Source organism: Nestor notabilis, unplaced genomic scaffold, assembly GCF_000696875.1.
Source record: "Nestor notabilis isolate BGI_N333 unplaced genomic scaffold, ASM69687v1 scaffold8789, whole genome shotgun sequence".
Taxonomy (NCBI): domain Eukaryota; kingdom Metazoa; phylum Chordata; class Aves; order Psittaciformes; family Psittacidae; genus Nestor; species Nestor notabilis.
The window spans coordinates 25,133-52,876 of NW_009944092.1; the positions used below are offsets into that span (position 1 = coordinate 25,133).

General features: G+C 38.8%; 1 protein-coding gene across 1 annotated transcript in view; it reads left to right on the forward strand.

Annotated features, from left to right (window-relative positions):
* MCF2L (MCF.2 cell line derived transforming sequence-like) overlaps positions 1–26,643 on the forward strand; it is a 39,143-nt gene extending 12,500 nt beyond the window's left edge. Inside the window, exons 6-29 of the mRNA XM_010022263.1 lie at positions 1,128–1,242; positions 2,220–2,339; positions 3,155–3,346; positions 3,563–3,754; positions 4,447–4,606; positions 4,751–4,821; positions 5,863–5,939; positions 6,994–7,060; positions 9,706–9,821; positions 10,763–10,832; positions 11,925–12,017; positions 12,191–12,283; positions 13,646–13,771; positions 14,512–14,733; positions 15,271–15,363; positions 15,957–16,035; positions 16,188–16,254; positions 17,542–17,657; positions 18,311–18,397; positions 19,692–19,766; positions 23,190–23,317; positions 23,919–24,031; positions 24,154–24,257; positions 24,380–26,643. Of these exons, the coding sequence (XP_010020565.1) occupies positions 1,128–1,242; positions 2,220–2,339; positions 3,155–3,346; positions 3,563–3,754; positions 4,447–4,606; positions 4,751–4,821; positions 5,863–5,939; positions 6,994–7,060; positions 9,706–9,821; positions 10,763–10,832; positions 11,925–12,017; positions 12,191–12,283; positions 13,646–13,771; positions 14,512–14,733; positions 15,271–15,363; positions 15,957–16,035; positions 16,188–16,254; positions 17,542–17,657; positions 18,311–18,397; positions 19,692–19,766; positions 23,190–23,317; positions 23,919–24,031; positions 24,154–24,257; positions 24,380–24,474 (2,671 nt within the window). The 3' untranslated portion in view covers positions 24,475–26,643. The remainder of the gene's footprint in view (positions 1–1,127; positions 1,243–2,219; positions 2,340–3,154; positions 3,347–3,562; positions 3,755–4,446; positions 4,607–4,750; positions 4,822–5,862; positions 5,940–6,993; positions 7,061–9,705; positions 9,822–10,762; positions 10,833–11,924; positions 12,018–12,190; positions 12,284–13,645; positions 13,772–14,511; positions 14,734–15,270; positions 15,364–15,956; positions 16,036–16,187; positions 16,255–17,541; positions 17,658–18,310; positions 18,398–19,691; positions 19,767–23,189; positions 23,318–23,918; positions 24,032–24,153; positions 24,258–24,379) is intronic.
* Positions 26,644–27,744: the final 1,101 nt, after the last annotated feature.

Here is a 27,744-nt window from a genome sequence, read left to right on the forward strand (position 1 = left end):
CCCCCCCACAAATTACTGCCAGGTTTGAAGACATTTTATCACCATAGAACAGATGTAAATTTGCACAAAACTATGACAGCGTTGCTCATTTCCCCCAGGCAATATTCTGCATTCTTTTTTTGTCTGTCATTCTGCGTTTCTGTTACACTGGGGCTGACTCTTCTTTCCAAATAACTGTCCATTCCAATACACAAAGCTTGGCAGAAGTCACTTTTTTTTGGTCACTGTTGCGATCAGCCATCCGAAGGATAGTCAGGGTGGGGGATTGCTAATTTATCCAAAATGTTCCCACTCAATATGATATCTGAGGGAAGTTGGAATAAACTGTGTGTGTGTGCATGTGCCTTTTTTCTAATTGGTTTCAACTTGTAAATTCAGGGTTTATTTCTGCGCTATTGAAGACAAGAGGTCATTAAAATTCTGATGTGTGATCTTCCCTGCACATAGCCTAAGTACAGCAAAGCACACTGTAAAGACAAGTTCATAGGATAACGTACTGTCAAATGCAATATTAGAAGATAAGTTCAAAAGTAAAAATTCTAAGGCATTCACCAAAATTATGGTTGAAGAAGGCTCTTTTCATTGCAGTACTGCTGTGCACTTGCCTGAGATACTTAAAAAGTAACTCTGCTTAAAAGAGAAGCAATGACCTTCAGGTTTATTATGAGCCTTGCTCCAAGGAATGAAATGTAAGGGCAGCTGGCTGGTCACAGCAGTATGACTTTTTGACTTCATTTTTGCTTATAGCCCAAGGCTTGGGTTCCTCTGGGTCCTAGCCCACACACATTTGCATGTTTTATTTATGTTTGCTAGCCCTAAGTACCCATGTCCCCAGGCCAGAGCTGAGAAGAAGTCTATGTGCAGCAGCTAGCTTCAAATCAGCACTTGCCAATTTTTCAGAACTTACTATTTGTGTTGGGTTTCAGTTTTATATCAATGTTATTCTAGGAAACAATTCTGTGCAATACTCAAAGTTTCCTGTATTCAGTTTATTTTTTCTGGAAAATATTGCTTTGGGGAGGCTTTTTGTTTACTGTGGAAGATTGTATTGTCCCTTGAAGGTTGCACCCATCATTCTTACAGGCTTGGGGGGGGGTTGTTTGTTGGGGGTTGTGTTTTTTTTTAAGACTTCTGGCTCAATTACATGAAACGGAGACTGCCTTTGATGAGTTTTGGATTAAGCATCAGCAGAAACTTGAGCAGTGTCTGCGCCTTCGGAATTTTGAACAGAATTTCAGAGAGGTGAGAACTTCTTGATGGTGGTCAATATTTGGTAATATAGAAGTGATGCAGAAGAAAATACTTCTCCCCTTTGTTTTTTCAGGTCTTAAGTGTGCTTGAAAGTTTCTCCAACCTTTTTCTTGTACATGTCCTTACTTGACATGCTGCTATCTTTACTACCTTGAATACTCGCCTATAGAGACATAATAGCTTCTCTTCTACAGTCTTACAATCTTTTTTTCTTCCATGCGCCCAGCAGTGTATAAGGGTTCAAAAACTCCTTTGAAACCTGTTCTCCACCACAGAAGCATAATATGCTGTCTGCAAGGCTTTCATCTTGCAAGTAGGCTTTTTATGGAACCAAGACGTAGCTAAAACCTTCTGGCTGAAACTTCATAAAACAGTCTCCAACACTGTGGGTGGGAAGTTGCAGCCACACTGTTAGAAGCTGGGTGGAGGCTGAACTACAATTTTTACAGCCAGTTTCTGATCTCATATTAGTCTAACTCATGTGCTTGGTGGCACAGTCTCTTTACACTGGTGTAGCTGATATCACAGCACAGTCCCTGTGTCTCTGTGGGAGCAACGCTCAGAAACCCTCTTAAAAGTGTATGTCTGTCTTTCAGCCAACTGTTAGGGTGAGGACCTATCCCTCACGTTTTGCTGTTTATGTTAATGTGTTAATGTTGCTTTGTATTATTGTCATCTGGTGAAAACAAGATCATAAATGTTTCCTGAGCATTAGTTTTCCTGATCTTTTTTTTTTTTTTTAATCAGAAGCAGGAAACAGGATTACTTTACTGCCTTTTCTTTGCATTTGTTTTCATTTTGAATTGGGGGTAAAGGTATGCTGACAAAAAAAGTCATTTGTCTCTGTGCCCAAGTTACCCCGTAATGCGAGTCACCTGACTAGAAATAGTAGCTAGCAGCTATTTAACTGATGGGTCTTCAGAGAGGTGCAATCACCTTCATTGATACATAGCTGTGTCTCATTTCAGGTCAAAGCAGCTTTAGATACTGTGTCTGAGAAACTGTCTGCTTTCATAGATGTGGGAAACAGCTGTTCACATGTGGAGCATATTTTGAAAGATCTTGCCAACTATGAAGAAAAATCATGTGTAAGAACTCTCTAAGTCTCCTTAATTTCTAGTACAATGCATGTGTGGAAGGTAACTGTATTTGATTATTGAGTATAACTTATGAGCAGGAGGGCAGAAGTCATCTCTCAAGTAATGTGTAGAAGGGATTTGGAATGAAGTCTTTAACCACCAGAGCAGCTCAGTTCTTAAAGAGCAGAGTGACCATTCACAAAGTCAGGGTGATCAGTTTGTGAAGGAACTGCATGAAGTGTATGCATAGCCAAGTTCTTCACTTAGTCATCAAGGGACCACTTCCAATCCAATTAAAGCCACTTATTTAATTAAATCTCAGAAATGAGAAAGCTGTGTATTGAATAACAATGTGTTAAAAGACGAAACACACTCTGAACAATGTAGAAAAGGCACCTTATTGTGATTTGTGCTTCACAATAAAATATATAGCTCTGTAAGTGAGGTTGTTGCTCTTGAGGATGAAGTGCTGCAGTTAGGTATTTTTTAATTTGGGTTCAGATTGCTACTGTACTTCCAAACTGTATACTTACGCACACAAACATGTTGCCAAATACATAAGGCATAGAAAGACAATAGTGGTTCCTTCACAGGGCGGCATATGATTAAATTCATTGATGTTTCTGAAGTACTCTGATACAATAAAGAAGGTGGCACAGAAGTTCTTGGGCATCTGGAAAGAAAGGAAATCACTTTGATTTATTAAGCAAGGCAGCTGTTAACTTAAGATGTATTCTTTATCAACATGTGTATTTACTGTGTAAATTTTTTTTACTGATGTTGATCTAAGAAAAGATGTACCTAAATCATGCTTGCTTTCTTAGGAAACTGTAGCAAAAGCCAGAATGCTAGCCTCAGAGGGTGATGCTTTTATTCAAAGCAATCATTATGCCGTGGACTCCATTATTCCAAAGTGCAGTGAACTTCATCAACTCTGTGATGCCTTCACTACTGAGATAGAACGGAGGAGAAATCTTCTTAACAAATCTCTAGAACTGCATAGCTTACTAGAAAAGGTAAACTTTGTATGGAACAGTTCTGTTTCCCATCTTGTTTGCTAAAACCTCAGCCAACCAGCTGCCAAAATGGCAGGTAAAAGTATTTGTGTGTGCTGGAATTTTCTTCTTAAATAACTGAGTACATTGCAAGTAGAGATATGAAATGTTTTAGGCCTCTTAGTGTTTGATGTTGACATCAGTGTATTCTGAACCTGTTCTTTTTTGTGTTTCTAGTCTATGAAGTGGTGTGATGAAGGAATTTACCTGCTGGCTTCGCAGCCAGTAGATAAGTGTCAGTCTCAGGATGGTGCAGAATCAGCATTACAAGAGATTGAGAAATTCCTGGACACTGGTGCAAGCAATAAAATCAAGGAGTTGAATAAAATTTACAGAGAGTATGCACACATCCTCAATGAAGACCTAAAGGTACCAGAAGATGTTTATGTGTATCTACGCAGCCATTTGTTAATCTTAGAATCTCTTTCTTCCATGGCCATTGATAAAGCTAAATAATCAGTATTAGGAATTATAGCTGGGAATTGGAAAGCCAACACATTTCCCTACCTGAGGTGCAGGTCCTGTCATATCTTTGGATATGCATCAAGGGCTTCAGAGCCTTTTAATAACTACTTCAATTTCTCAGGTAGTAGGATTGCTTTTAAAAGAAATTCTCCTAAGTGAATATTTGAAATATCTTTTTTTTATGTAGCAAAAAGGTGCCTGTCAGTAATATTTGTATGACTTCCACTTTGTAGCTGCCTTTATTTTAGAACCTGAGAATGTGTCGCTTGTCCTCTTGGTTCATCTCTTCATGTAACCGAATCGTTAGACATTGTCAAAAAAACTTTTCTTTTTTTTTTCTTTTTAAACTGAAACCTGAAACCCATTGGTTTCTCTACAGCAAGCGCACAGAATGTTTTATGAAGTGATGTCCCAATTTTTAAGTGTACTAAATGACTGAAAATTATGCCTTGTTAGGAGTGAAGAGTAAGGTAATATTTTTATATGCGGAATAAAAGCAATCGTAGTTGCAAATCTGTGTGCTCTAAATGGCAGTGTAGCTTATTGATGGGCCTCTGATAAGGGATTTATTATTTTTATTTCTGTGGCAATGTTAGGAGCATGTGCAAAAGGTTTTCCAGAAGCAAGAAAGTATGGAAGAAATGTTTCAAAAGAGACAAGTAAGTCTTAAGAAACTGGCAGCGAAGCAGACACGTCCTGTTCAGCCAGTTGCACCAAGACCTGAAGCCTTTGTAAAATCTCCTTGTACCTCTCCAGGTAAGTAACTGTAGTAGCCTTTAATTTTTTGTGCTTTGCTGAGAAACTTAAAGAAACTTGCAGCTGTAATTTGTGGTTGCACAAACATCTGTGTCAGATCTGCTCAAGTTCTAACTGCTATATGATTCTGGTTTACATGCTTAGGTCTTCAAAGAGAGTACGTATCCAACTCAGAAAGCAGTGCACTTCGGAGGGTAAACTACAGAAGAGGAAAGGTAATTGTTTTTCTTTGCACTTTTCGTGCTTGAGAATGTCCTAATACAACAGAATATTCAGGATCTTCAAGAAGAATGAAGCAATTCCACTGAAAAAGTGATGGTATTGCCCCTATCGAAGTAACTCTGGTGAAGCAGTCATGTGGATTAAATAGAGGCTGCTTTGTCGCTGGGTTGGATGCGAGGGAAGGTAAAGTGAATAGTTGCCTATATTAGGAAAAATGTTAGGGGCAGCAAAATATAAAATCTATGAACAGGAAACATTTCTTATTTGCCAGTAGTCACTGGCTACTCTTAAAACTGGCAAAAGTGAAGAGGTAGTTGTCATTGGCTCCAAGACAGCTTCACCTGACCTAGTGGGTTGCCATTCCCAAGTGGGGATGGTCTTCCTGTCCCGCCTCCAGTGAGGAAAGTAACCTGACAGCAGCACAGGACCAAGTAGTTTCCCACTGGGTTAGAGAGTCGAATCAACTCAGCAAAAGTTCAGCAACAGGCAACACGAGGAGGATGGCAGGACCACATGACCAGTAGGGACAACAGCTGGAGGACAGTGTTAGTTCAAGGGGGATTGAAAGCAGAACCTCTCACTTTTTCAGCAAGATGTAATTGGGTCAGCCGTTACAGTAGAAGTTATAAGAATGAACTTCTGTGACAAAGTATGAAGTTACCATAAAGTTAGCAGAGTACCTCAGTTTTAGCTTGGAAAACAGACTAAGGCCAGTGTTGCCCCTAGAATTATGCTGATGCTCTGATCTTGTCTTCCTGGAAAGGAGCATCGAACCATGGGCTTTTCTAAGCTGGCTTTTCATGGAGAACTAACTTTCTGTGTCTAAATGTTCTCGTGTGCTTCAAGAGCTCCAGGTTGACTTGGGTTTTTTTGCACTGTTCTTGCAGACTGCCTTCATTTTTAATGGAGTACAGTCTTTCCTGTGAAAACACATGCAAGTATAGCTGAGTGCAAAGCTCTGTATTTTAAAGTGGTTTTTCCCCACCTGTGATGCCATGATAGTTTTTTTGTTGTTCGTTTGTTTCCGCCTTTAGAGTGAAATGACTGAACTCCATCAAAGCAGAGGAGGATCTACAATGGATGATGAAGAAAACCTAGCCGTGTTACGGCAGTAAGTATATTTTGATAGAAGAAAAATGCTTTTTCTCTGATTTGGTTCCAGCAAAGGCTGATTTTGGCTAAGGATTTGATAAGACAAGTATGCTTCTCTGAATTAAGCCTCAGTGCTTTTTGAAATACTTTGGCTATGCTGTGTACACAGACGAAGATATTTCAGTCTGTCTGCGGCATTGTTTATAGTTTATATAGTACCCAGACTGTAGCTTTGCTGCAGCAGGGTGGTGCTATGGCAGGATAACTACGTATTTTCATTTCAGAGTACGTAGTTTTGAGTAATAGCCCCCGTAAATCTGTCAGAGGTTCTGGTCTCCATGCTGCAGAAGACTTTGTCTTTTTATTTGACTTTTTAGTCCCTGTTTTGAAAATTGTGCAAAAAAATCATTTTCTTGCATAAAAAAAACTAAGCAGCATGACTTATATTAAAAAAATAAACCAACTTAGTACCACCTGCAATGTGTGTAGTAGAGCTTCCCTTTCTACTAGTAAACTGGGTACTTCTACTGTCTTTCCAGCATTACAAGAACATGTTAAATCATACAAAATCACAACGGGAGGAGGTTGGGAGCAGCATGCTTGCTTAACCATTAGGGAAATTAAAGGAGCGTTGGGATATTAAAAGTGTGCCCTAAATGCCTTTAATTTAAAATGGTTGGTATAACTCTACGTCTGTATTTGATAATTCTGGGCAGCTCTAAATCCAGCTCTTGTAATGCTTGCGAACACAGCATAAGCAGGTTTTCTGTATACAATGATAAAATGCTTCACTGCTTCAGCTCAGTTCCTACAGCACTTAAAATGCTAGATTTGACTTTTTTTCCTGTTTAAACACATTTTCAGGGATTTGAAAATGTTTTAAAAAGTATTTGCTTACCAATAAGGGTATGTAAACTGCTGACAGAAATATCCATGAAACTTTACATTTTCCGTTACCTGGAAATTGTTCTTTTATTGCCTGAGGTGAAGTAGAAACACAGACAAAGTTAATGTTGTCTCATAATTTTGCATAAGTGAATAGGCCTGCCTTAATTGCCATGCTTTGTCTACAGGCATGTAATGAATGAACTTATTGAGACTGAACGAGCATATGTGGAAGAACTTCTCTGTGTTCTTGAGGTAAAAATTAGATTCCACTGTGGCTGTTAGTAAATCTATTTATTTCTTCCATTTCATGGATGCTCTGATGCTTTCCTTATCACTATAATGTGTCTGCTTGTCCCGTCAAGCCGTGTGATCATTACATCTCTCCTCTCGCATCATATTTTCACAGAGGAATGTGGAATTCTTTTTCTAGAAGTATTCATGCAACCAGGGTTTTGTATTAGAAAACACAAATTGGGCAGAAAATAAGATACACCTAACTATTTAGGTGGAACATAGTGGGATTTGTAATGATCATTAACTCCTGCAAAAGTTAATTCCAGAGTCCTGGCTCAGCTCCCGGAAGGTCACATGTAGCACAGGAATATGTATCTGCATCAAGAGAACCTTGTGTCAGAGGAGAAAACTTGTTTATCACATCCCTCTCTGCATATGTTTAAGTGACCTTCCAAATGTCTTGGGTACAACAGTGGGAACAGAGTTCCTTGTAATAATAATACCTTCGTTCAAAACTGTAAAGGGAACAAAGGTGGATATTCTCTTTGCCCTGTACTTGTGAAGGCACAATTGCAGTACTGCTGAGTTGGTTGTGGAAATATGCTGCAGTATTCTGTGTTGTTCCTCAAGTCAAGTCTCCAGACATGCATGTGTCATTCTGTTGTAGTCTGATTTGTCTGTAGGAGTTGATGAAGTTGCAGATAACTGAGGTTGATGAATTGGAATTGAGCCAAGCAGGTACTTTTGGTGTCCAAGCTGATAGGAGCTGTTTTAAGTTATGGACTGTAAGTGATGATTTCTGGGAGTATACCTCCAAGTAAAAGGAGTGTATGAGGGTTTTGAACTCTGGTCTTGCTTCTGCATGGTTTATGCTCAGCTTCCCATAGCATTTATGTCGTGGGTCCAGTCCAAATGTTGATATTGATGTGTTGATAACAGTAGGATCATTCTATCTGCGAAGCAGTAATAAAGAAAGGTAGGTTTGGAGTAGACCTTAAGCACCACTTTATTCTCTGCTTTTGAACACAATGCTATCTGTAGTTCTGTTCATAAAATAAAGACTCAAATAGTTCAAGGATTTTTGGTCCTTCTGCTGCTGGAGGGTTGTTGCAGAATCTTTCTACTACTCTTGTTTTGCAAAGAGTGTAGTGCAACCCTTGTCTTGCTAGGCCAAGCTGTCCTGGTTTTCTGCCAGTGTGATAGACTCTCCAATGCCCTGACCATGCCAGGCACGCTTCTTTGTGCCTCCTTGCAGTTTAGGTTTCATCTCTCTTGAACTTGGATGTTTGGGACTGCCAACTAATTCTAGATGAGATCCTTGCTGAAGTATGGGTCAATGGCAGTCTTCCAGCTTTTGAGTAATTCTAGTTATTAATCTGTAGCTCTGCCTATTTCCCAAATTACTTTGTTTCTCCTATTTTATTAATCTTCCCATTTATCTGTAAAATAACCTGGTACTCTTTTTATATGGGAAGTGTCTCATTATTAGTTTGTATTTAATTGCCATGCATTTTCTCTCTGCCAAAGCTTCCAGTAGAAAAATACAAGGTAGTTCCACAGATTGATCATTGGCTGGGTTTAAACCACAGCATTCCAAAACTGCTATAGCTGCTTTTATCTGAGCTTGATGGTTTTCCTTTCATTAATTAACCATGGTCATCTGCCTTTAGTCTGTGAAATCCAGTAATTTTTACTGGGGAAAAATATTGGTTTAGTCTATTTTTACTTATTATACTTGATTCTTTTTTCCATTTATTTCAATGCTTTTAGAACAGCTTTCAGATGGAAGACTTAAGCAAAGCCTTATATATTATTAAGGGAAGATTAAATGATCCCTGTGACTGCATAGAGTAGCTTTCCATCTCCTTTCTTAAAACACAAGTACTGCACAGGTGGTAAAACATGAAGAGTTTTTGTATTAAATTTTTTAAATAACCACGTCAGTCTGAAGTGAAAAAAAAGATCAAAAGCTTTTTGTAAATGTGTGGATTTCATGCTCTTATTTTTCAGCATTCTAAAGTACTGAGCTCTGTCAGGTTAAAAAAAAAAATAAAATCTAATTGCTGTCCTGTCCTCATGCTTGAATTGTCCAGGCTAGGCTAGTTCTGCTAGTTTTTGTAGCTTGGACATCACTTTGAAATTGAGAATTAGTTGCAGCTGCACTTTTGCTTATCCTTTCATTTGAATTGTCAGTGTGTTATAATTCAGTGCAGTTTATTATATCAGTGTCACTAACGCAATGGTCTGTTACCTGCAAATAACTACAGACAGCTTGTCCAATCATATGAATAGCTAAGACTGACATGAAGATTTGCGTTCGTACTGGGATTGTATCTTTAAATGCAGATGTGTAAAGTTTTAACAGAAAAAGTACAAACTGTAATTTATAAGCAGTATGGAAATGCATAGTCTGTGCTTGGTGGAAAGGATTGCAAACTTTGTTTCATCTTAACTAAATTTGCAGTAACTATTCAGGTGCCTTACTAAAGACGATAGGTGTGTCTTACTGGACTGATGGAAAACCAGAATTTGTATCCTTTTTTCATGATTAATACTAAGCTCTTTCTTTGCTATTTGTCAGCCTGCAGGCAGTCTGCCTTGTCAATGAGATGAATACTGTAAATAGAGGGAGCCAATCAGTGTGCCTCTCTCCTGTGTTGCAGGGTTATGCTGCAGAGATGGACAACCCCTTAATGGCTCATCTCATATCACCAGAACTCCAGAATAAGAAGGACATCTTGTTTGGGAATATGGAAGAAATTTATCACTTTCACAACAGGTGAGGATTTGCAGTCAGATCTAAAAATAGCATTTGGATGAGATTTTCTTACTCTTTCAATCTGAATTAAATTGCTTAAAGATCTCTACTGAGTCACACTTGGCTATCTGGCATGTCAAAATTCATGTTGCATAGAAGAGGAAAAGCAAAATCTCTAACAGGTGAGCAAAGCTGTCTGAAACTTCATTCAAATGATTGCAGTACACATGTAAAATTATTGCATTGTGTTCCTCTTCCTGAAGAAAGGGGATCTGGTTAAAAGCTAATTAAAGCAAGGTTGGTTTGGTTGGGGTTTATTGGGGTTTGGGTTTTTTAATGAAATTTGCTATGGAAAGTAAATTATGATTCTAAACCACAAGTTCTCAGGTCTTACATCTAGTCAAGACTGGTTAATTTTACACTTGAGGGACCTCTCTGTGAAGTTTGAATCCTTGCTTCTACAGAGGTATTTCTCCACAGGATAATATTTAAATTGGTAGAAAAGAGAAGTATTTTCAAGAGAAGTTAAGCATGTTAAATAGTTTCTTATTCCAGTAAAACTACACTGGAAGTTTTGCTGCTGACTTTTATGTTTTTTATTTGGATTTTTTTTGTTGTTGTCTGAGGAGGTGGGATTTGGGTCATTTATTTGCTTCGTGATGTGTAGTAGTATTTGGAAGGAAAACCCAAACTTTTACTTTAAACTGTACAAATCCTTTTGCTGAAACAAAATCCCCCTTCCTTCCCCAATCTTGTATTTGATTTCAATTGTAGCAACACTAAGTTAAAAGGAATTAGTCAGAATATTTTAATACACTATCCCTTTTTAAGCACATGACCTAGAAGAGTTTTGTTTAGTTTTGTAATACAGAATTACAGCTCTGTTTCCAAAAGTTTAGAAGAATTGCAAGATGTAAACATTTACTACAACTTTTTTAACGTATGCTCTGTGCTCCTCATAGAATATTCTTGAGAGAACTAGAAAACTATGTAGAATACCCAGAACTAGTAGGACAGTGCTTTCTGGATCAGGTATGTGTCATCTTTTGCTGGCATTTCATTCATAAACCCCCCTGTAAGGCTATAACATTTGACAGTGATCTTCATGTAATTGCTACCACATCCCCTTTGTTTGTCTTGAACAGGTAACAAGTTGGGAATGTAGATGTTAATTGAGAGTGGGGATATTTTCTGCTGTGTGGGGTGAAACAAAACCACTTTATTAAAGTAGCAGTTAGGAAAACATGAGGAGTCATGCACTGCATTGTTTCGTATCAGTATAAATGGTTGGTTTAGTTGGGTAGATTTCTTTAACTGGGTATTTTTCTTGTTGTTCTTTTCTGTTTTCTTTAAAGAGTACACCTAACAGAGTTAAGTCCAAAATATTTTTATTCTGAAAAGACAAAGCTATGCCAAAATAAAACCTTTTTTGTTCTGGGATTTATTAAACAATGAGTCTCACCCGTAGTACACAGAAGGCTAAATAGGAATCCGCTTATGGAAATCAGTCTCCTGTTGTTGCTGCCTATTGATGCTCTAAAACTCTTGGGAGAAGCCATGTTCTCCCTCCTATTTACTGGCTACATCCATGGAGATGCTGTTGCCTAAAACTGAGGGACAGACGTACTTCTGTGCTTGGTGATTTCCTATCTAGTCTTTCTTTTTTAGTTACTATGATTGTTTCAACAGTTTTATTTAATTTTGCTTTCAACGAGTGCTGAAGTGATAAGGGGCAACAAACTGTTTGGTTTACCTTAGTGCAATTCCCAGGCCAAAACACATTCATAAAGAGAAAATGGATAAAGAAAAAGGGCAAAGACTTAAATAAGTTGCACAGCGGGACTCATGGTTGGGCATTCATAGAAGTATTTTGCATATTGTAAAACAGTCAGCTGAAGCAAAGATTAATAGGAGCATTTTATTCTGACCTTCCAAGTACAAAATTATTAGCCGTTACAAAATCAGTGATTTTCAATAATTGTTTATTGCTTGGGATACCTCAAGGAATCGCTTTTAGTTATTGTTCTTTCATAGCCTTATAAATTATTAAAAAAAAATCTTATGACCTTTGTATATTAAAGTTACAAGAATTTATTAATTTTTTGCTTGTATCCCAAATTTCAGATGGAAGATTTCCAGATTTATGAAAAATACTGTCAAAATAAACCTCGATCTGAAAGTTTGTGGAGGCAGTTTTCAGATTCTGTGTTCTTTCAGGTAAGCTTGCTTGAGTGTCTAAAATAACTGTGGTGGTGGTTTTGTTGTGGTTTCTTTTGTTTGTTTTATTTAATCATCTCAAGAACAAATAACAAAATATTGATAAATAGTAATTTTAAAATATTGATAAAAATATTGATTAGTGTCCTGATGGAATCCAACACTGATTACAGGAATGTCAAAGGAAACTTGATCACAAGCTCAGTTTGGACTCATACTTGCTGAAACCTGTTCAAAGAATAACCAAATACCAATTATTGCTAAAGGTACGTGTTACTAAAGTATAATGTGAAGTACATTCTGTGCATTTGGTTTTCTAAATACTGCTTTTCTCAGCCTGCTGGAGAGAAACCTAAAAGCTAATGGACAGGTGTATAAATCAAAACAGAGATAAATCCCAGTCTATCAGCTTTCAGCTCAGTTCTTCTCTCATGCAGCTGAAAAGCTGCTACTAGACAGACAAATGTTACACACGGACACCTCGTGTAACTGCTTTTGCCCTTATATTTCTGCTGAAGAGAAGAATGAAAACATTATTAGGAGAAACAGAAGGACCAAGAAACCTTTGCAACAAAGAAAACATAATATCTGAAGTACTGTTATGACAGTTACAGTCACCGGTTATAGTCACCTCATCCATATGGCAGGAATTTGCCTTGCTGGGTTTTATGTAATGCATTCTAGGAAATGTACTTGACTGAGAGCACTGTATGGTATTTTTACAAAGGATGTTGTTGTGATTTACTTAAACATGCTAACATTTGAGAGAGGAAATGAGAGCAAAATTTATACGATCATAAATTTTTAAATTCATGTAAAAGGTTTTGCCATGTTTGAAGTAAGAAATATTTTCCACATAGACACACATTTCAATAATTGTGTTTAATAGTAGTTTAAAAAATTGCCTTGGACCAAATTTACTCTTGAGTTAAAACCGAGCTGAAGCTAAGAGCTTTTTAAAATTAATTATGTTAAGCTTTTGCAAAGAGAGGAGTATTAGAAAGGTTTTTGATTTAAAGTATCTTTACTGGCTGCAGTCCACAAGCAAATGCTTATTCTCATACTATGAAGTCTGGGAACTTCCACATGAACTTGCAGCTATGTTTATGTGGATCCAATTGGAAGATACAGCTTCGCCAATAAGCTCTTTGGAGAAGGAGTGCCTTTTAAAATGTGCAGTAAGCTTAAGGCTATTACTTAGCATCCCTGGCATCAACATAATTGAAATAGTAAATGAAATTTGCCTCTGTTTTTACATTTGTTCACTTCTAAAAAGTTGCAGATATAAAATATAATTTTATTTGGTTTGAGTTTGGGATTTTTGGTTTTGGTTTTTTGTTCATTTGTTTTCAATTGTGATGAAAAGCATGGTTGCGACGTTAGTCATGTACAATTCTTAGGCAGAGTTTACAAAACTCCAGATGAACAAAATATATTTGACTAATGAGCAACAGAGATGAGAAGTAAAACTTCAGGGTCTTCTGAGTTCCAGCCAGTATTTAAACAGCTAGATCATATGGTATAAAACTTTAAAAACTTTGCCCAAATTTAGTGTTAAAATGCGAATGTTTCTTGTTACTGCTGTTTCCAAAACTAAGTAAGTATGTTGTCATTCACTGCCCACTCAGGAAATGCTGAAGTACAGCAAGAACTGTGAAGGTGCTGAAGATCTTCAGGAGGCATTAACTTCTATACTGGGTATTCTCAAAGCAGTTAATGATTCTATGCACCAGATAGCCATTACCGGCTACGATGTGAGTAACAGTATTTTTACTTACTTTTGGAACTAGATGATCTTAAGGTCCTTTCCAACCCTAACTATTCTATGATTCTATATATGCACAACATATCCTATATGCATACTAAAAATGAGTAATGAGAAGAATGTTTTACGAAAAGTGCCTTTAAACTGAATTGTGTAGTGAAAATAATGGAAAATGGATCTCTCGATGTTGTTATGAAGTTTTCCTGCTATGAATAATATTTTGCTTCATCTATTCAAGTTCTGGGTTTGGTTTCTTTTTTCCTTTGATGTACTTGACACTGAGATAGAGACTTATGAAGAGTCTGGTTTAGGCTACTGCCAAATGGAGTTATTACTAAGTTTTTATATCTATGTGTAAAACTACACTCAAAACTTCCAGTAAAAGGGGAAAAAAAAAAATCGCAATAAGCAGCTTTAAAGTAGAGTTTGGGGTGAAAAAACCCCAAACAACCTAATACACATAGTGTGCTTCCCCCTGTCTCTATGTGTAGATCTCTCTCTCTCCTGCTGGTACTATTGACTGTAAAATCCTGCCCAAACAGTGTTGGGGAGAAAAAAATTACGTGTAAAAATCCAACACTGACTTTATTTCTGTTTCCAAACCCAACGTAAACACTGATGTGTAAGATTATGTGGAATGACGGAACTTGTAAAGACCTGTTCAGAATATGCTTTTTAGCCTGATGTTGTCTCTTTGTTGTTATAAATATCACTTCTTTTTTCTTCCAGGGTAACCTGAATGAGCTAGGCAAGCTTTTAATGCAGGGATCCTTCAACGTCTGGACTGATCATAAAAAGGGTCACTCGAAGGTGAAAGATTTGGCACGCTTCAAGCCAATGCAGCGACACCTTTTCCTCCACGAGAAAGCTGTGCTGTTCTGTAAAAAGCGAGAAGAAAATGGAGAAGGATATGAGAAAGCACCTTCTTATAGCTACAAACACTCCTTAAATGTAAGACACCTAGCAGTCCAGCAAGGTGGAGGTACTGTGGGCTTAGCCTGCAGTAGCACAATATTTAGGTTTTTGTCTGCAAAGCTGTGTTACAGTTCTGCACTGGGAACTTCCCCCTTTCAGGCAAACCTAAGTGTTGCTGCAGGTTTGTGTTACTTTGTGTTGCCGTCTGTTAGAGAGATAGGAGAGCCCTTTGAGACTCAGGATCCAAACTGTACTAGTCTAGCTGAATGTAGAGCAGGGTAGTATAAAATAGATTTGAGATTTTGTGGTCTGGATTTTAAAAGCGATGTCTTTGTGGGTCAGTCTCAATTTAAATTTTTCTTCCTCCAATGTAGCCAAGCTGGCACAAAGCACTAAATCTCATATGTCCAACATGCAGATCATGTGTTATTAGCTATTCTTTTCCTAGATCAAGAAGCCAAATGTGGCTTTCCTTTTCAGAAATGGGGTACCAGATAATATCAGTAGCCACCTGCTTCCATTGTTACTATAACTGCAGTGTGACAGGGCACCTTCTGTTCTCTTTGCTTCCAGATGGCAGCAGTTGGAATAACAGAAAATGTCAAAGGTGATGCAAAAAAATTTGAAATCTGGTATAATGCAAGGGAAGAAGTTTACATTATACAGGTAAATAAGTAACTACATCTAAAAAAAAAAAAGGTGGGGGAAGTCTATTTGTAAGATCTGGATTTTTTTTTTCCTCTGTTATATCACTAATGGATAGTGATGAGGAAATGTAGAAAATCCCAAACCACCACCGGATTCATCCGTAAGGTAGTTTTGTAATAGATTTCAGTTGCAGAGTCTTCAAGGCCAGGTTGGACAGAGCCTTGGGTGACATGGTTTAGTGCGAGGTGTCTCTGCCCATGGCAGCAGGGTTGGAACTAGATGATCTTAAGGTCCTTTCCATCCCTAACTATTCTATGATTCTATGAATAATGGTGTTTTACTATATCCATGAAGAATATTGTATACACTATTACTATTGCTCTTACTGGAGTAGTGGATGGCTTGGGAACCAGTGTTTGACTGTAGCATGTGCACAGCCTCTGCCTCAGCAAATTCCAGTTCTAACAACTAGTTTCTGTTGAGTAAGGACTAGAGAGGCAGCTGTGTGTGTCTTCTCTCTTGCATGATTCCTCCAAGGCCGTGCTTTGGAATGCAACTCTGTGTAATAAGTCTTCTATGCTTGATGGCTGGTTGTATTTATTTTCGGGTAGGCACCAACACCTGAAGTTAAAGCTACTTGGGTAAATGAAATAAGAAAAGTGCTGACGAGTCAACTGCAGGCATGCAGAGGTAAAACATTTTGGATATATATATTTTTTTAATTTCTTTTCTCTTTGACCTTCAAAACCTGCCCTGTATATCTTCACTGTGTAGGACTGTAGAAATGAAAAGCTTAAAACACAAACCAGTTTTAATAGTTCTTTTACTTTCTTCCATTACAGAAGCTAGTCAGCACAGGACACTAGAACAAACACAAAGTTTACCTCTACCAGCATCATCTTGTACAAGGTCAGCAAGTATGTTGTCAAATTTGCCTGGCTGTCATGTAAATACACTAATACACCTACTTGGCAGTTCTTCATTACTCCTGTCCCTTAATACTGCCCCCTTTATGGTTTGGGATTTTGTTGGTTTTTTTCCAGGGGGGTAGGAGTGGGGGAGAGAGTGGGTTTCTTCCTACTATAAAGCTGTAAACTTTGGAGTTTATACATCTCCAGAACTGTTAAACTGAGGAGCAGCGGCACAGACTTTGCCAGTTGATAGAGAGCACAGGAAGGTAATTTTCTGTGCCAGCCAAAATCCTGGTGGTATTATGGCTCTGTCTGTTGAAAAACTAATTATATACTTTACATCCCAGATAAGAGAGTTAAGTGGAGCAGCCATTCCCTTCTTTCTTTATTCTTTTCCGTCACCTGGGTTGTATTTTATTTCCTTTCCCAGTGTCATGCTATCTTACTTTTTGGGTTTTGTTTGTTTGGTTGTTGCTTGTTTTGTGGGTTCCTTTCCCCCACCCCCCCACCCCCCACCCCGGGCATTATCTTTTCTCTCTTCTTTGTTCTGTTCCTTCAGTTTTCTTTATTGAAAGTGATGTGTTGGTTCCTTCAGTGTCCCAACTTCTTTCACTGAAGAGTCAAGCTTTTCTTCTTTTCCTGTTTTTAATCCTTCACCCTATATAGTCTTCTGCTTTTACGTTCTATTCATCCCCTCTCTGACACCTTTTTTTAATCCTCTGCTACTCACTCTTTTCTTAGTAAGTGTATGTGTATACCCATAGGCCCATGTGCTCATATTTTCAGTCATTCCCACGTGGTGTGTGCTCAAAAAAGTATCAGTTGCTCTCTCCCCTGCATGTTTTATGCATCTACTTATCACTCGGGAAGAATTTTTGGTTTGTTTCTTTTTCTTTCTTTTTTTTTTTTAATGTTTTTTTTTTTTTTTTATTTCCCTTAGTACCTTCAGGAGGAACCTCTCAGCACAGAATGTGTGCCTGTAGCTGAGAATGAGTGGAAGTTGTCCTGAGCTGTCTTTTCAGTAGCTCCCACTGCCATAATACATGAGGCTGCAGTTGGTTAGGGGAGCCTTTCTCCTTTGTATGTGCTCATGGTCTTTAAATGCACAATCACCAATGACTTTTTCAGTCTTGGAAGCTATGGTCTGGGAAATAGTTAATAAATGGGTTTCAGCCTGTGTATCTATGTATGTAAAAGGCAGACCATGACCAAAGGTCATTACCCCTGTTCAGACCCAAATTTGCTGAAAATGGATTGATGGTCTTAATTTTCTTCCGATAAACAGTCCTTCACGGAACCACATCAGAAACACCAAAAAAATGGAGGAGAGAAAAGCTGATCTTGCAAGTCTAGAAAGTTTTGGCACCACAGTAGCACCAAAGTACCCCGAGAAAGGCAAAGGTGAGTTTACATGTATGTATTTTGTTGCCTTTAATTGCAAAGAGCATGCCTGCACTGCAGATGCACAGGCAGATCCACCAGCAGAGTAGACATGATAGTGCAGGGAAGTGCTTCATTACACCTGAATGAGTAGGGCTTTGCTGCTTTTAGCCTTAAGGCAGCCCACCCACAAAGTGCTACCCACACGGCAGCCACATGCCAGTCCCATGTGCCCATAGCCTGGGGTTTCTGTGTTCCACTGGGTGGTGTGTACAGGCCCAAAGCCACTTTGAATGAAGGGTAGCCAAAAGGAGGTGGGACCTATATGTTATGAGGCGGGTCTTCTCTTAGATCTGCCCAAGCTTCTCAGGGTTCTCTTCCTCGGGATAAATTTCTTGGAATTACCTGTTCTGAAAAGTTTTGGTGGTGTTTTTCTTTATTTTTTTCTTCAGTTTTGGTTCCCATCATGAAATTATTTACTGAACCAGTGGCAGTACAAGCCCCTGCACATTGAGAACAACTGGCCACTCAGATTCTTCTGTTGTGCCTGGACTTTCAGTTGCCCTTTCTCATCCTACCATGCAGATTCCCTGTCAGGGCTGCAAATGATTTTTTGCCTTGATCTTTTCATGGCCTTCTCCCCTTTCTTTCTGTGTCTCTCTCTTCCTTTGTAGATGACACTAATTCTACCTCAGAATGCTCTGTACTGTCAAAAAAGCGCTTTACGCTGCAGGGCTTTACTAACCTCAAAAGTCAGAAAGGTAATTTTAAAATAAAAATTAAAAAAGAGGCTAGACTGTTAGACTGTATTCTGTTTAAGGCTGTATTTGAAGCATCACTTTCTGTGTGTGTGTGTAGTGTGACAGATACTCAGTGTATGCACTAGGTTGTTCTCCAGAGTTCAAGCTAGGCTCCTGGGTCACCAAGCCTGGCAAGGAGATATCAAGAAAAAAACAGCTCCAGAGTGGGAGGGGGAGATGCAGCTGGGAAAAGTGGAGCTGTTGGATTTGCAAGAGAAGGAGTGCAGTTTCCAATGCCTCTAGTCTCACTATCAAGTCCAAGGAAGGAATTTATAGTGTCTCATTTCTGTTGGTAAACTAGAGGAAGTTAGTTGTCTTCAGATCAGACACCTGCTTCAGTGGATCTGCCCCAAATGCACTTGTACTTGGCAAAAAGGAATCAAGATTTTCTAGACTATTTCTCTATTAGCATCTTTGCTAACAGACCTCCCAAAGCATGGCTACAGTGGAATGTGTATGACAACATTGTTTTGCTGGATACAAAATTAAATAATAATTTTCCTATGCTTCCAGAAATGGTCTTTACTTCTTTTTTTTTCTAAATTGGGCAATGGGAGTTTGAGACCGTTCTTGCTTCCTCATGCCAAGTACTCACACTGATACATTCACTTCTTGCTTTAAACAGCTGTCTTTGAACAGTATGAATTGCATTAAGATGATGGCACTTGTTCAGGAGCATGATGTGTTTTTTTTTCCCCCAAGCATCTTTTCCAAATGCCTTTCTAAAACCTCATTACCTTTGAGTTCTTTCTGGAGAGACTCTAGGGTTGTGTATCTGATGCTGGTGAGGTGAGCTCTAATATCCCATGCTTGCCTTGACAGAAACTCCATCTCCTTCTGCTAAAAGCCAGACATTGCCAATGATCCTTCTTACAGGACCAGGTATTGCTGTAGTATTAGATTTATATAAAAATGATTGCTTAACTTGGTAATGTTTGCCTCAAATTGAAATTAATTGTATTCAGTTGATGTCTAGTTCATTTAGAAAAGACTACATAAACTTTCTATTACTATAAAATAAATTTGTCAATTTAATCTCCAAATAAATAATATCTCCAGTATCTCCAAATACAAGTAAATAATTAATTCCTTCTACTGTAATTGACCAATGACAGCTAAAATTAGGGAGATTACAGAAATCCGCTTGTTTTCCAGTGTAAACTCAAAGGTATTTAGCATGCAATCCACCTATTCTCTTTTTTCCAGTTCTTCAATATCTCTCTTCTGTGTTTTTTGCCTATTCATCCTCCTGCAGCTTCTCCTACCAGTCCTGACAAAAAAGCTAAACGGCATGAAGTAGTGAGTGACCCAACTCCTTTTGGTTTAAGAGGTATAGTGATACCACATCTTGTACTCCACAAATATCCACACATCCCTCATGTAATATGTTACATCAGAGTACTGGGGATACCTGTATGATGCTGTTTTGTGCAGCAGTGTTGATATCAGCTGAGTTTTTCCAAGTGCATCTGTCAGCTTTTATATATATTGGTTTTGATAGCACAACTGGTTGAAGTTTTACCTTGGCATAAGATGAAGTAGCATATGGCTAAGTAGTTTTTAGGAGACAGCAGTGGGAAAGGGATCTTCCACTGAAGAAATAACCAGAATCTGGGTGTTTAATGGAATTACAGGGGTGTCCAGTTGCTACGAGATACATGGTTTTCCAATTAGCATCCTCCTGTCACTGTGCCCCTTGTGGAGAGGATTTAACATTTTAAAAAGAAAAAAATAAATCCAAACCTGATGTACTGTAATCAGAGTGAGGATCATCACTGTCACGTGGAATTTCCACTTTAGATCGGCATTTATTACTGTAGTCACGGTCCTGTTGCATCTTTCTTTGGGTGACAGTAGGCAATTTTTACCACCCTGTAAACCCAAGATGATTCAACCAAACCCCTTGTAGCAGTTTGCCTCCTGTCCTCCCAACCTACAGCCAAGCAAAGAACAGAAAAGCGTTTCAGTTAAATGACCCATTTCTAACCAGCAAGGCTGTTGGCGAAGGCTTGAGTACAAATCCCTGGGGCTGATTAACTGGAGAGTACAAGGAGAGCAGTCCCCCTCTTCCCGATTCTTTTTCCACCACCATCTCTTTTAGAAAGTATTATTCTAAAGATTAAGCTCTTTCAAGCCCTACCACTGTCCTCCTCTCCAGGTTTCCACAGCCTTTGTCTTTCTCTCAGCTGTGGAAACGATGCAGGTCCAGCTGCTGTGCTGAGGAAACTATGCCACACCATTCACCTCATCTGAGCAGCAGGCAGTGTAATGCCAGGCTGGATGCATGCAGAAACTCCACAAGTATAGATACGAGAGTTACAAGGTTAACTTCCTGCAGGTAGCAGTTAAACCTCTGAGATCTCCAGGCCCCACAGAAATCCTGAGGGCCTGAAAATGCTGTCAGAAATCAAAGGGTGTCTTGTGGCCTGTTGCACAGATGCTGGAATTTTTCAGGGTGGAGAATCCTTGATCATTGGTAATTTACAGTAAAATTGTTGGGTCCTTGGAACAGGCTTGTCTGATTTGCTGTCCTGTCCAGCAGCCCCTCACTTTATGAAACCACTAAACCTCATAAATGAATGTAAAACATCTAGTAACTCCCCTTTCTGCCTTGCACCGTCCAGTCTCTTTTCTGACACTTCATCTCTTCCTCCCCAACTCAGAGGGATGAACAGGCAGCTGACCTGTTCATCATTTTAGGATGAAACTGTACAAGGTGATGGTCACAGCTCCCTGGTGCAGAGTGCATTGCCCCCACTTGTTTCCTTTCACTGCCATATTGCTCAGACTTACATCGCAGTGAGCTCAAGGAAAATGAATTAGTGACAGAATCACATCTTGCAGATCGATCCTATCTCTGTGAAGAAAGCTGTGGGCCCATTTCTGAAGAGAGGTGGCTAATGAATTCTTGGATTTCCTGCCACCTTCAAATCTAAACTAATTTCTGCATAACCTGGTCTTTTCTCAAGACTGCCTGACATTTTCTTACCTTTCCTGCCTTTATAGGGAGCTCTGATTTAGTCACACCGCGCAGAATATATATGTGCACATTGAATGTGCATGCATAATTTTGGTGTCTGTAGTTAGCTAATATGAATATGACCACAGTAACCACTTCCCTGCCCAGGATGAGATGGGTTTTTATGCAGACTTGTTAATAGTAGAGTGCCAGCTTATATAAGGAGTAGGAGTATTGTTGCTATGGGCAGGATCAGGCAGGTGTGCTCTTACCCGCATCAACAAAATGTATGAGAAGAAAGAGGCTGAGGAATAAGAACCGTTATCCAAAATGTTCCAGATGAGCAGGCCAGTGAGTATGATGCTGTAGGCAGAGCAATTACAGTGATTTCACTTTTTTTTTGTGATGCTTGTTGGTTCTGTTTCTAATGAGAAGTTGGAACAATTAGGCAAAACCAAAGGTTTTTCAGTTGCATTGTTCTTAACTTGGAAATAATGGAAATAGTTTCAGCTGTGTCCCACAAATCAACTAGATGATGTGAGCTTCCAAGGAAATTTTCATGGAATACAGCTGGAATTTATTACTCAGTTTCTTCACAGACAGAAGTTCATTGTTAACACTGGACAAGGCCAACTGGGTCAATACTTGTGGCCTTGTGCAGGTCATCCAGCAGCACAGGCGAGGTAAAAGTCCCACTCCATTTGGTGTGCTCTGGGTGTGATTTGTTTCTATGATTCTTAGATTGCTTTGGCTGTACTGTGGTGATGCTCAGGTTTTTTCCTAATGTACTGGCATGACCAGCCATGTGACAAATGCCTCAGAAGCAGTGAAGAGCGAAAATGCTGGTGCTTTCTTAAGTAATAGTTACATAAAAGTTGGGAGGCTTGTTTTTCCTTTCATTCTTTTCATTGAGTTTCATTGTTACTACCGTTTGGCTTGAACCAAAATCTTACAGATACTTGTCTGGTTTATTACAACATTTTTTTCTTTATAAGCTCAACACATTTATTACTAGCTGCTGACCTCAGTGAAAACCGTCTTACTAGTAAAACTTACTGTAGCTGTATTTGGAAAAGAGAATTTGTGCACTCTCTATATGATTCAGCTTCATTACATAAATGAAATACCCTGAGACAGAAAAAGGAACACTTGGCCATAAATGGCAGGCAGGAGACTGTTCTTGTGATGTTGGGTGGCTTAGGACCAAGATAAGTCAGTGTGATTAAGTATCCTTGTGTCAGCATGAATGCCCTTAAATAATACGCTTCCTTGTCAGGTGAAGTACAGAGTGCCTGTAGCTTGTGTTGAATTTCTTGACAGCTCTAAGTGCTCAACAGTTTAAAAGACACGATGCACGTCCATCTGTTGTTCCAGCAGGCTGATTAGGTTGCTTTGGGTGGTAACCCTGTGGGTTCATCCTCTTCTCCATACAGTGTACATACCTGTCTTCTACCTCCTCCCAAGAAAAAGAGTACCTATTCATCATTCATCATTGTATAAGAGAGAAATAGCTGCTTTTTAGTTGGGAATTTGCATTCTTTCCATCTGTTTCCCTCTATGTAAATCCAAAGGGCCATATTCACTGCTGTGCGTTGCCACAACTCCACCTATTCTGATGGAAACGGGCCAAATTTTGCCAGCTGTAAATTTCACCCAGTGGCTGTAATAACTTCTCTGTGTTTGGTTTTCCTCCTGTTTGTGTTGATCACTGAATTGCTTCTCAGTGGAAAGAACGCTTCTCCCAGTCAGTGGCTCACTGCTGCAGAGTTAATGGTTGGCTGTTTGTTCCCCAAGGTTGGGCTAAACCATCTCACTCTCTTGATGCATCTGAAGAAAATGATGGCTGGTCTAGTGCTGAAGATCCGCTGAATTCATCAGATGCGGAGGAAGAAGGAGGAGGAGGAGGAGGCGAGATGAAGCTGGTAACCAGAAACGCTTTCCTGTTGAGCTAAGCCAATGATACCGATACCTTGCATATGGCTTTTGCTTTTTGAAGCTTGCAAGAAGGAGAGTGTCTGGCTTGAAATCCTCAGCTACACAAAATTGTCTTAAATCAGCCTTGTGTTTGTACCTTGGGGAGTATCCATCTGTGCCTTTGTGAACCTGAAGAGTAGTGAAACAATGACTGCTTATGCCATAGTACAGCAGTTAAGCAATGACATGCTCAGCTACCATGTTAACAGACTTTGACACATACATCATGTTGCTATAGTTTTCCAGCTTGGTTTTGGGGTTTTGTTATTATTTTGAATTTTTTCTGTAGACATTTGATTAATTATTGTAATGGAAACATTTCACTGAATCTTTTGCACGGGGTGAGAATTCATGTACTGAATTTGCATGTAATTGAACAGCAAAGTTTTACTGTCTCTCTATATTTGCACTGTCTTCAGCAAGTTTGTGCATAAGAAAGAAGGGAAGAGTACTCCAATAACAAAAGCTGCAAGGTACCTTGAAATACTCAACAGAAATAATTTATGTTTTTCTTCTGTGTTCATTTAGTTTTCTTTTGTGTTCATTTAGACTCCTGGTAAATACACAGTTGTGACTGATCATGAGAAAGGAGTTTCTGAAGAATTTACAGCGAAAAGTGGAGATCTAGTTCAACTGATTCGTGAAGGGGAGGATGGACTCTGGTATGCAGATCTGTGTTTGGAAATTTGTATAAGCAGAACTGTGTTTGGAAGGCAGATGTTCAGGGCGAAACTTTCAAAGGCATCAAATGATGAAGCAATCTGACTTCTTATACTTTTTTTAGGTATGTGAAGAACCTGAGCACTGGTAAAGAAGGTTGGATCCCAGCAAACAACCTGCTGACGCTCATAGGCAATTCCAAATCAGCTCAATCTTTAAGCAGCTCTGGTAGGCTATTTATTTTAAATGAGATGATCGTCTCTAGACGATTCCTATTATCAAAGGAAGTTGTGAAGAACAACAACCATATCGTATTTTCTTGTGGGTTTTTTTTCTCTTTCCTTTCCTAGAATCAGGCACTGCCTCCAGCACATTGAGCACATCATCAAGTTGCAGTGATAGCTGCAATGCCAGCAGCACCAGCTTCTCGGACATTAAGGGCTAACATTAAATTTTCACCCCACCTCAATGGAAGGTAATTCTGGAATTTGTCATTTTGTGCCGAGTTCTGGACACAAAGGAGAACCACCAGTTCTATGTCACCTCCCTGAGTATTTTCAGTGGTGATGTTCACAGGTTCTCCCAGAAGATCCCAATGAAAAGTGCATGGAATGTGAAGTTGTAAATAAAAGTTAAAAGATTTGGGAAAAGGTCTTTAAGAGGCTTCTGCTCTACAGTCTGAAGCTGCAGAGTTGGTAGCATAAAACATGTTTTCTCACTGATACACAATCAGGTTTCTGCAGAACTGTATCATTTTGTAACAGCCAGAATCTGAGTGTGAGCAAACAAAATGTGCTCAGTGCTAAATCCTCAGTGTAAACTAATAACATAGCAATCACTGTACAGGATAGTATGAGGAAAATAAATCAGAGTTTACAATTTCTCCTCCCAAAAACCCCCTTTCTCCAAGGATGTACCTCAATCAGTGCAGTGAATGGGACTCTTGCAGCAACTGGGAAGGAGGTTTACTCCAGCCTTTTCTCTTCTCTTGCATCTTCAGGACATTCTTCTGCTCCCTAGAGACTGGGATCAGACATGACCAATTCACTGACCACAACAGCATCAAAAAAAACTATTGTTTTGTCCTTTCCAACTTTTTAATGACGTGTGCAATGGAATAGCTGTTTTCTGAGGTATTTTGGCCTCACAACCAAATTCTTTACCACGATCACTGTGTTTACATAGCCTTGGCAACTTAGTAGTATACTTTTTTTTCTTAAAGAGGTGCACAATGAAACACAAATTCTTACTCATTAAATTATTTCTTAATAAATGGTAATTACACAGTTACCTTCAGCTTTCACAATTAACATGCAATTACAGGCAGAGGAAACTATTGGGCTGCACTATGGGTCAAGAGCCTTCCTTGAGACAAACCTATGAGGGCCAGAAATTGGGTGTATTTTTAGTCAATAATGTTTGTTGCAGTTATTCAAAGAGAAAAAAAACAGTGACACGATTTTTCCATAAAAGGGGAGCATGGGAGAAAAAAAAACGTTATTAGGTAAGAGCCAGGTTTATGGTACAAGTATTTTAATTTTTTTAAAAGGAAGGGTGATGCTAAACTTGCCATTTTTTCAAGGTATGATGTAAGCCAGTGCTGTAAATTTTCATATTGTCAGGTGTTCTTTGCATGTCATCCTTACCAACAGTTCAAAACTGTGTGCATGTATGGAATATTGTATTCATTCCTGTCCATCTCTCAAATATTTTTACTTATATGAAAACAGGTTTTTTAGTCATTCACATACCATATTACTTAAAAATAATGTGGACATTGAAAGCATAGTTCTTCAGCAGCACTAAGCACAGCAGATTATGTCTCAGTCCTCTGATGGCTGAGCAGTGAAGTCTATCTTTGTGCTAGAGTTTTATATTTTAGAGACTGCAGCTTAGGAAACTTGAACAACAAATACTCTAAAGAATGATCTTACTCCTAGGTTGCAAAAGCAACCCTACCCCAGATGCAATCAAAATGCAGCTGACCATGGTCAGTACAAATTGAAACGTATATATACACACACATATATATTTATGTGCATGTATGTGCTTGTGTGTATATATATGTGTGTGTAGATATGTATATGTGTGTAGATATAATGTATCAATGTAAAAGATGTATTTATAGTCTTCATGCTGCTGAATGTGTCACTTCACAATTCATAAAGACTTAGGTTTCTTGTAATCCTGCAATATAAAGGCTGATCAGGGTTTTACTTCGGGCATCTTTTCCAACTCAAAAATCCTCTGATCTTTTTATAATTATCCCATATAATACTGTGCTGACCAGGAATATTAGTCTGATATTTAACAATGGAATGGCAACATGAGATTAGCTTATCTTCATCTATGTAAGTTATTTTGTAAATTATCTGTAACATAATTTACTTATATATTGCTGTCATTGCTATTATGAGACTGTCCTTTCATTTCTTACTGCAGCCTCATTTGTGTGATTTCAATGGTTTTTCTCCACATCATTGCACTTTAATACAACCCATTTCACCATTTCCTTTTTTACTGCTGTTGTGAATTAGAAGTTCAAAGTCAGAGGTCTCTATTGTAATTAAATTTAATAAATTTCAGCACTTCTTGCTGAATGCCTTTATATAGACATGCTCTGTGTTTTATTTTGTCTCACAGTCTTAAATGCTTCTTACGGGTATCATAGAAAAACAGGCTGAAGGATTTGGAGCAGAAACCCAAGTCTGTCTTGCTGTGCTTGTCAGGGTCTGTGTGTTCAGATCCTTTGCCTGCTCATTCTGGGACCATCTCAGAAAAATACCATCTTACCCTTGTGACCCAGTCTCACCTAACTGGCACCAGGGAATTAAAGCATGTGTGGAGGCTGAGGATAAAAACTGAAAGCCAGTGTCAGGTAGTGGGATTGATTATCATTCTCTCACACACACGTTTTTGAAAGGTGGCATGTCGCTGCTGGGTTTTTCTGAAGAAAGCCATGTATCCCGTGGCTCCCCTCCTTTATACGTGCTCCTCTTGATCTTGTGGTCTTCAAAGAACATGTTGGAGGTCCATGTCTGGCTGCAGATGAGTGAGAGACGAGAAACCATCTTTACCCTTCACATCTGAAGAGGAACATCTTTGTGCATTCCCTGATTAACAGCTGTAAGGACCACCACGCCATGGCAAAAGATGAATTTTACACTCACTGGAGTGATCTGGGCTGAGTTAGTGGCCATATGCAATTACATGATCTAGCTGTTACTGAGATTTGATTGCTTTTATTTACTCTTGTTAACATAACAAGAGTTATGTTAAGAGCTACCTCTTTAGTAGGTAGTCCTATTTTTCTGAGCAAGAGGAGGTCTGGCCTTTCTGAGCAGAGCCACATCATACTTAGAGCAAAAGAATGAAAGATTCCAGCCGAGATTTACCCGAGTGGAAAGTAAAGAATTTTTTATATAAGGACCTAATAATGATTCATTCCTTTTTAATTGTAAGGTTTGTTTATTTCCCATTGCAAACACTATGGACTTGGGTTTCTTGTATTCTAGATCACTGGTTCAAAGTGGGAGCACAGCCTTTCGTAGATACAGAAGCTTTTCACTTGTTGGAATGCAAAACTCTCTTCCATTCTGCACAAATGTTGTCATTAAGCAAAACTGAGGACTTTTTGGGCCATAATTTGGGCCACATTTTCACCACGTGCGTCAAAATGACAGGGATTCCCATTCCCTGTCCGTATCATATGTCA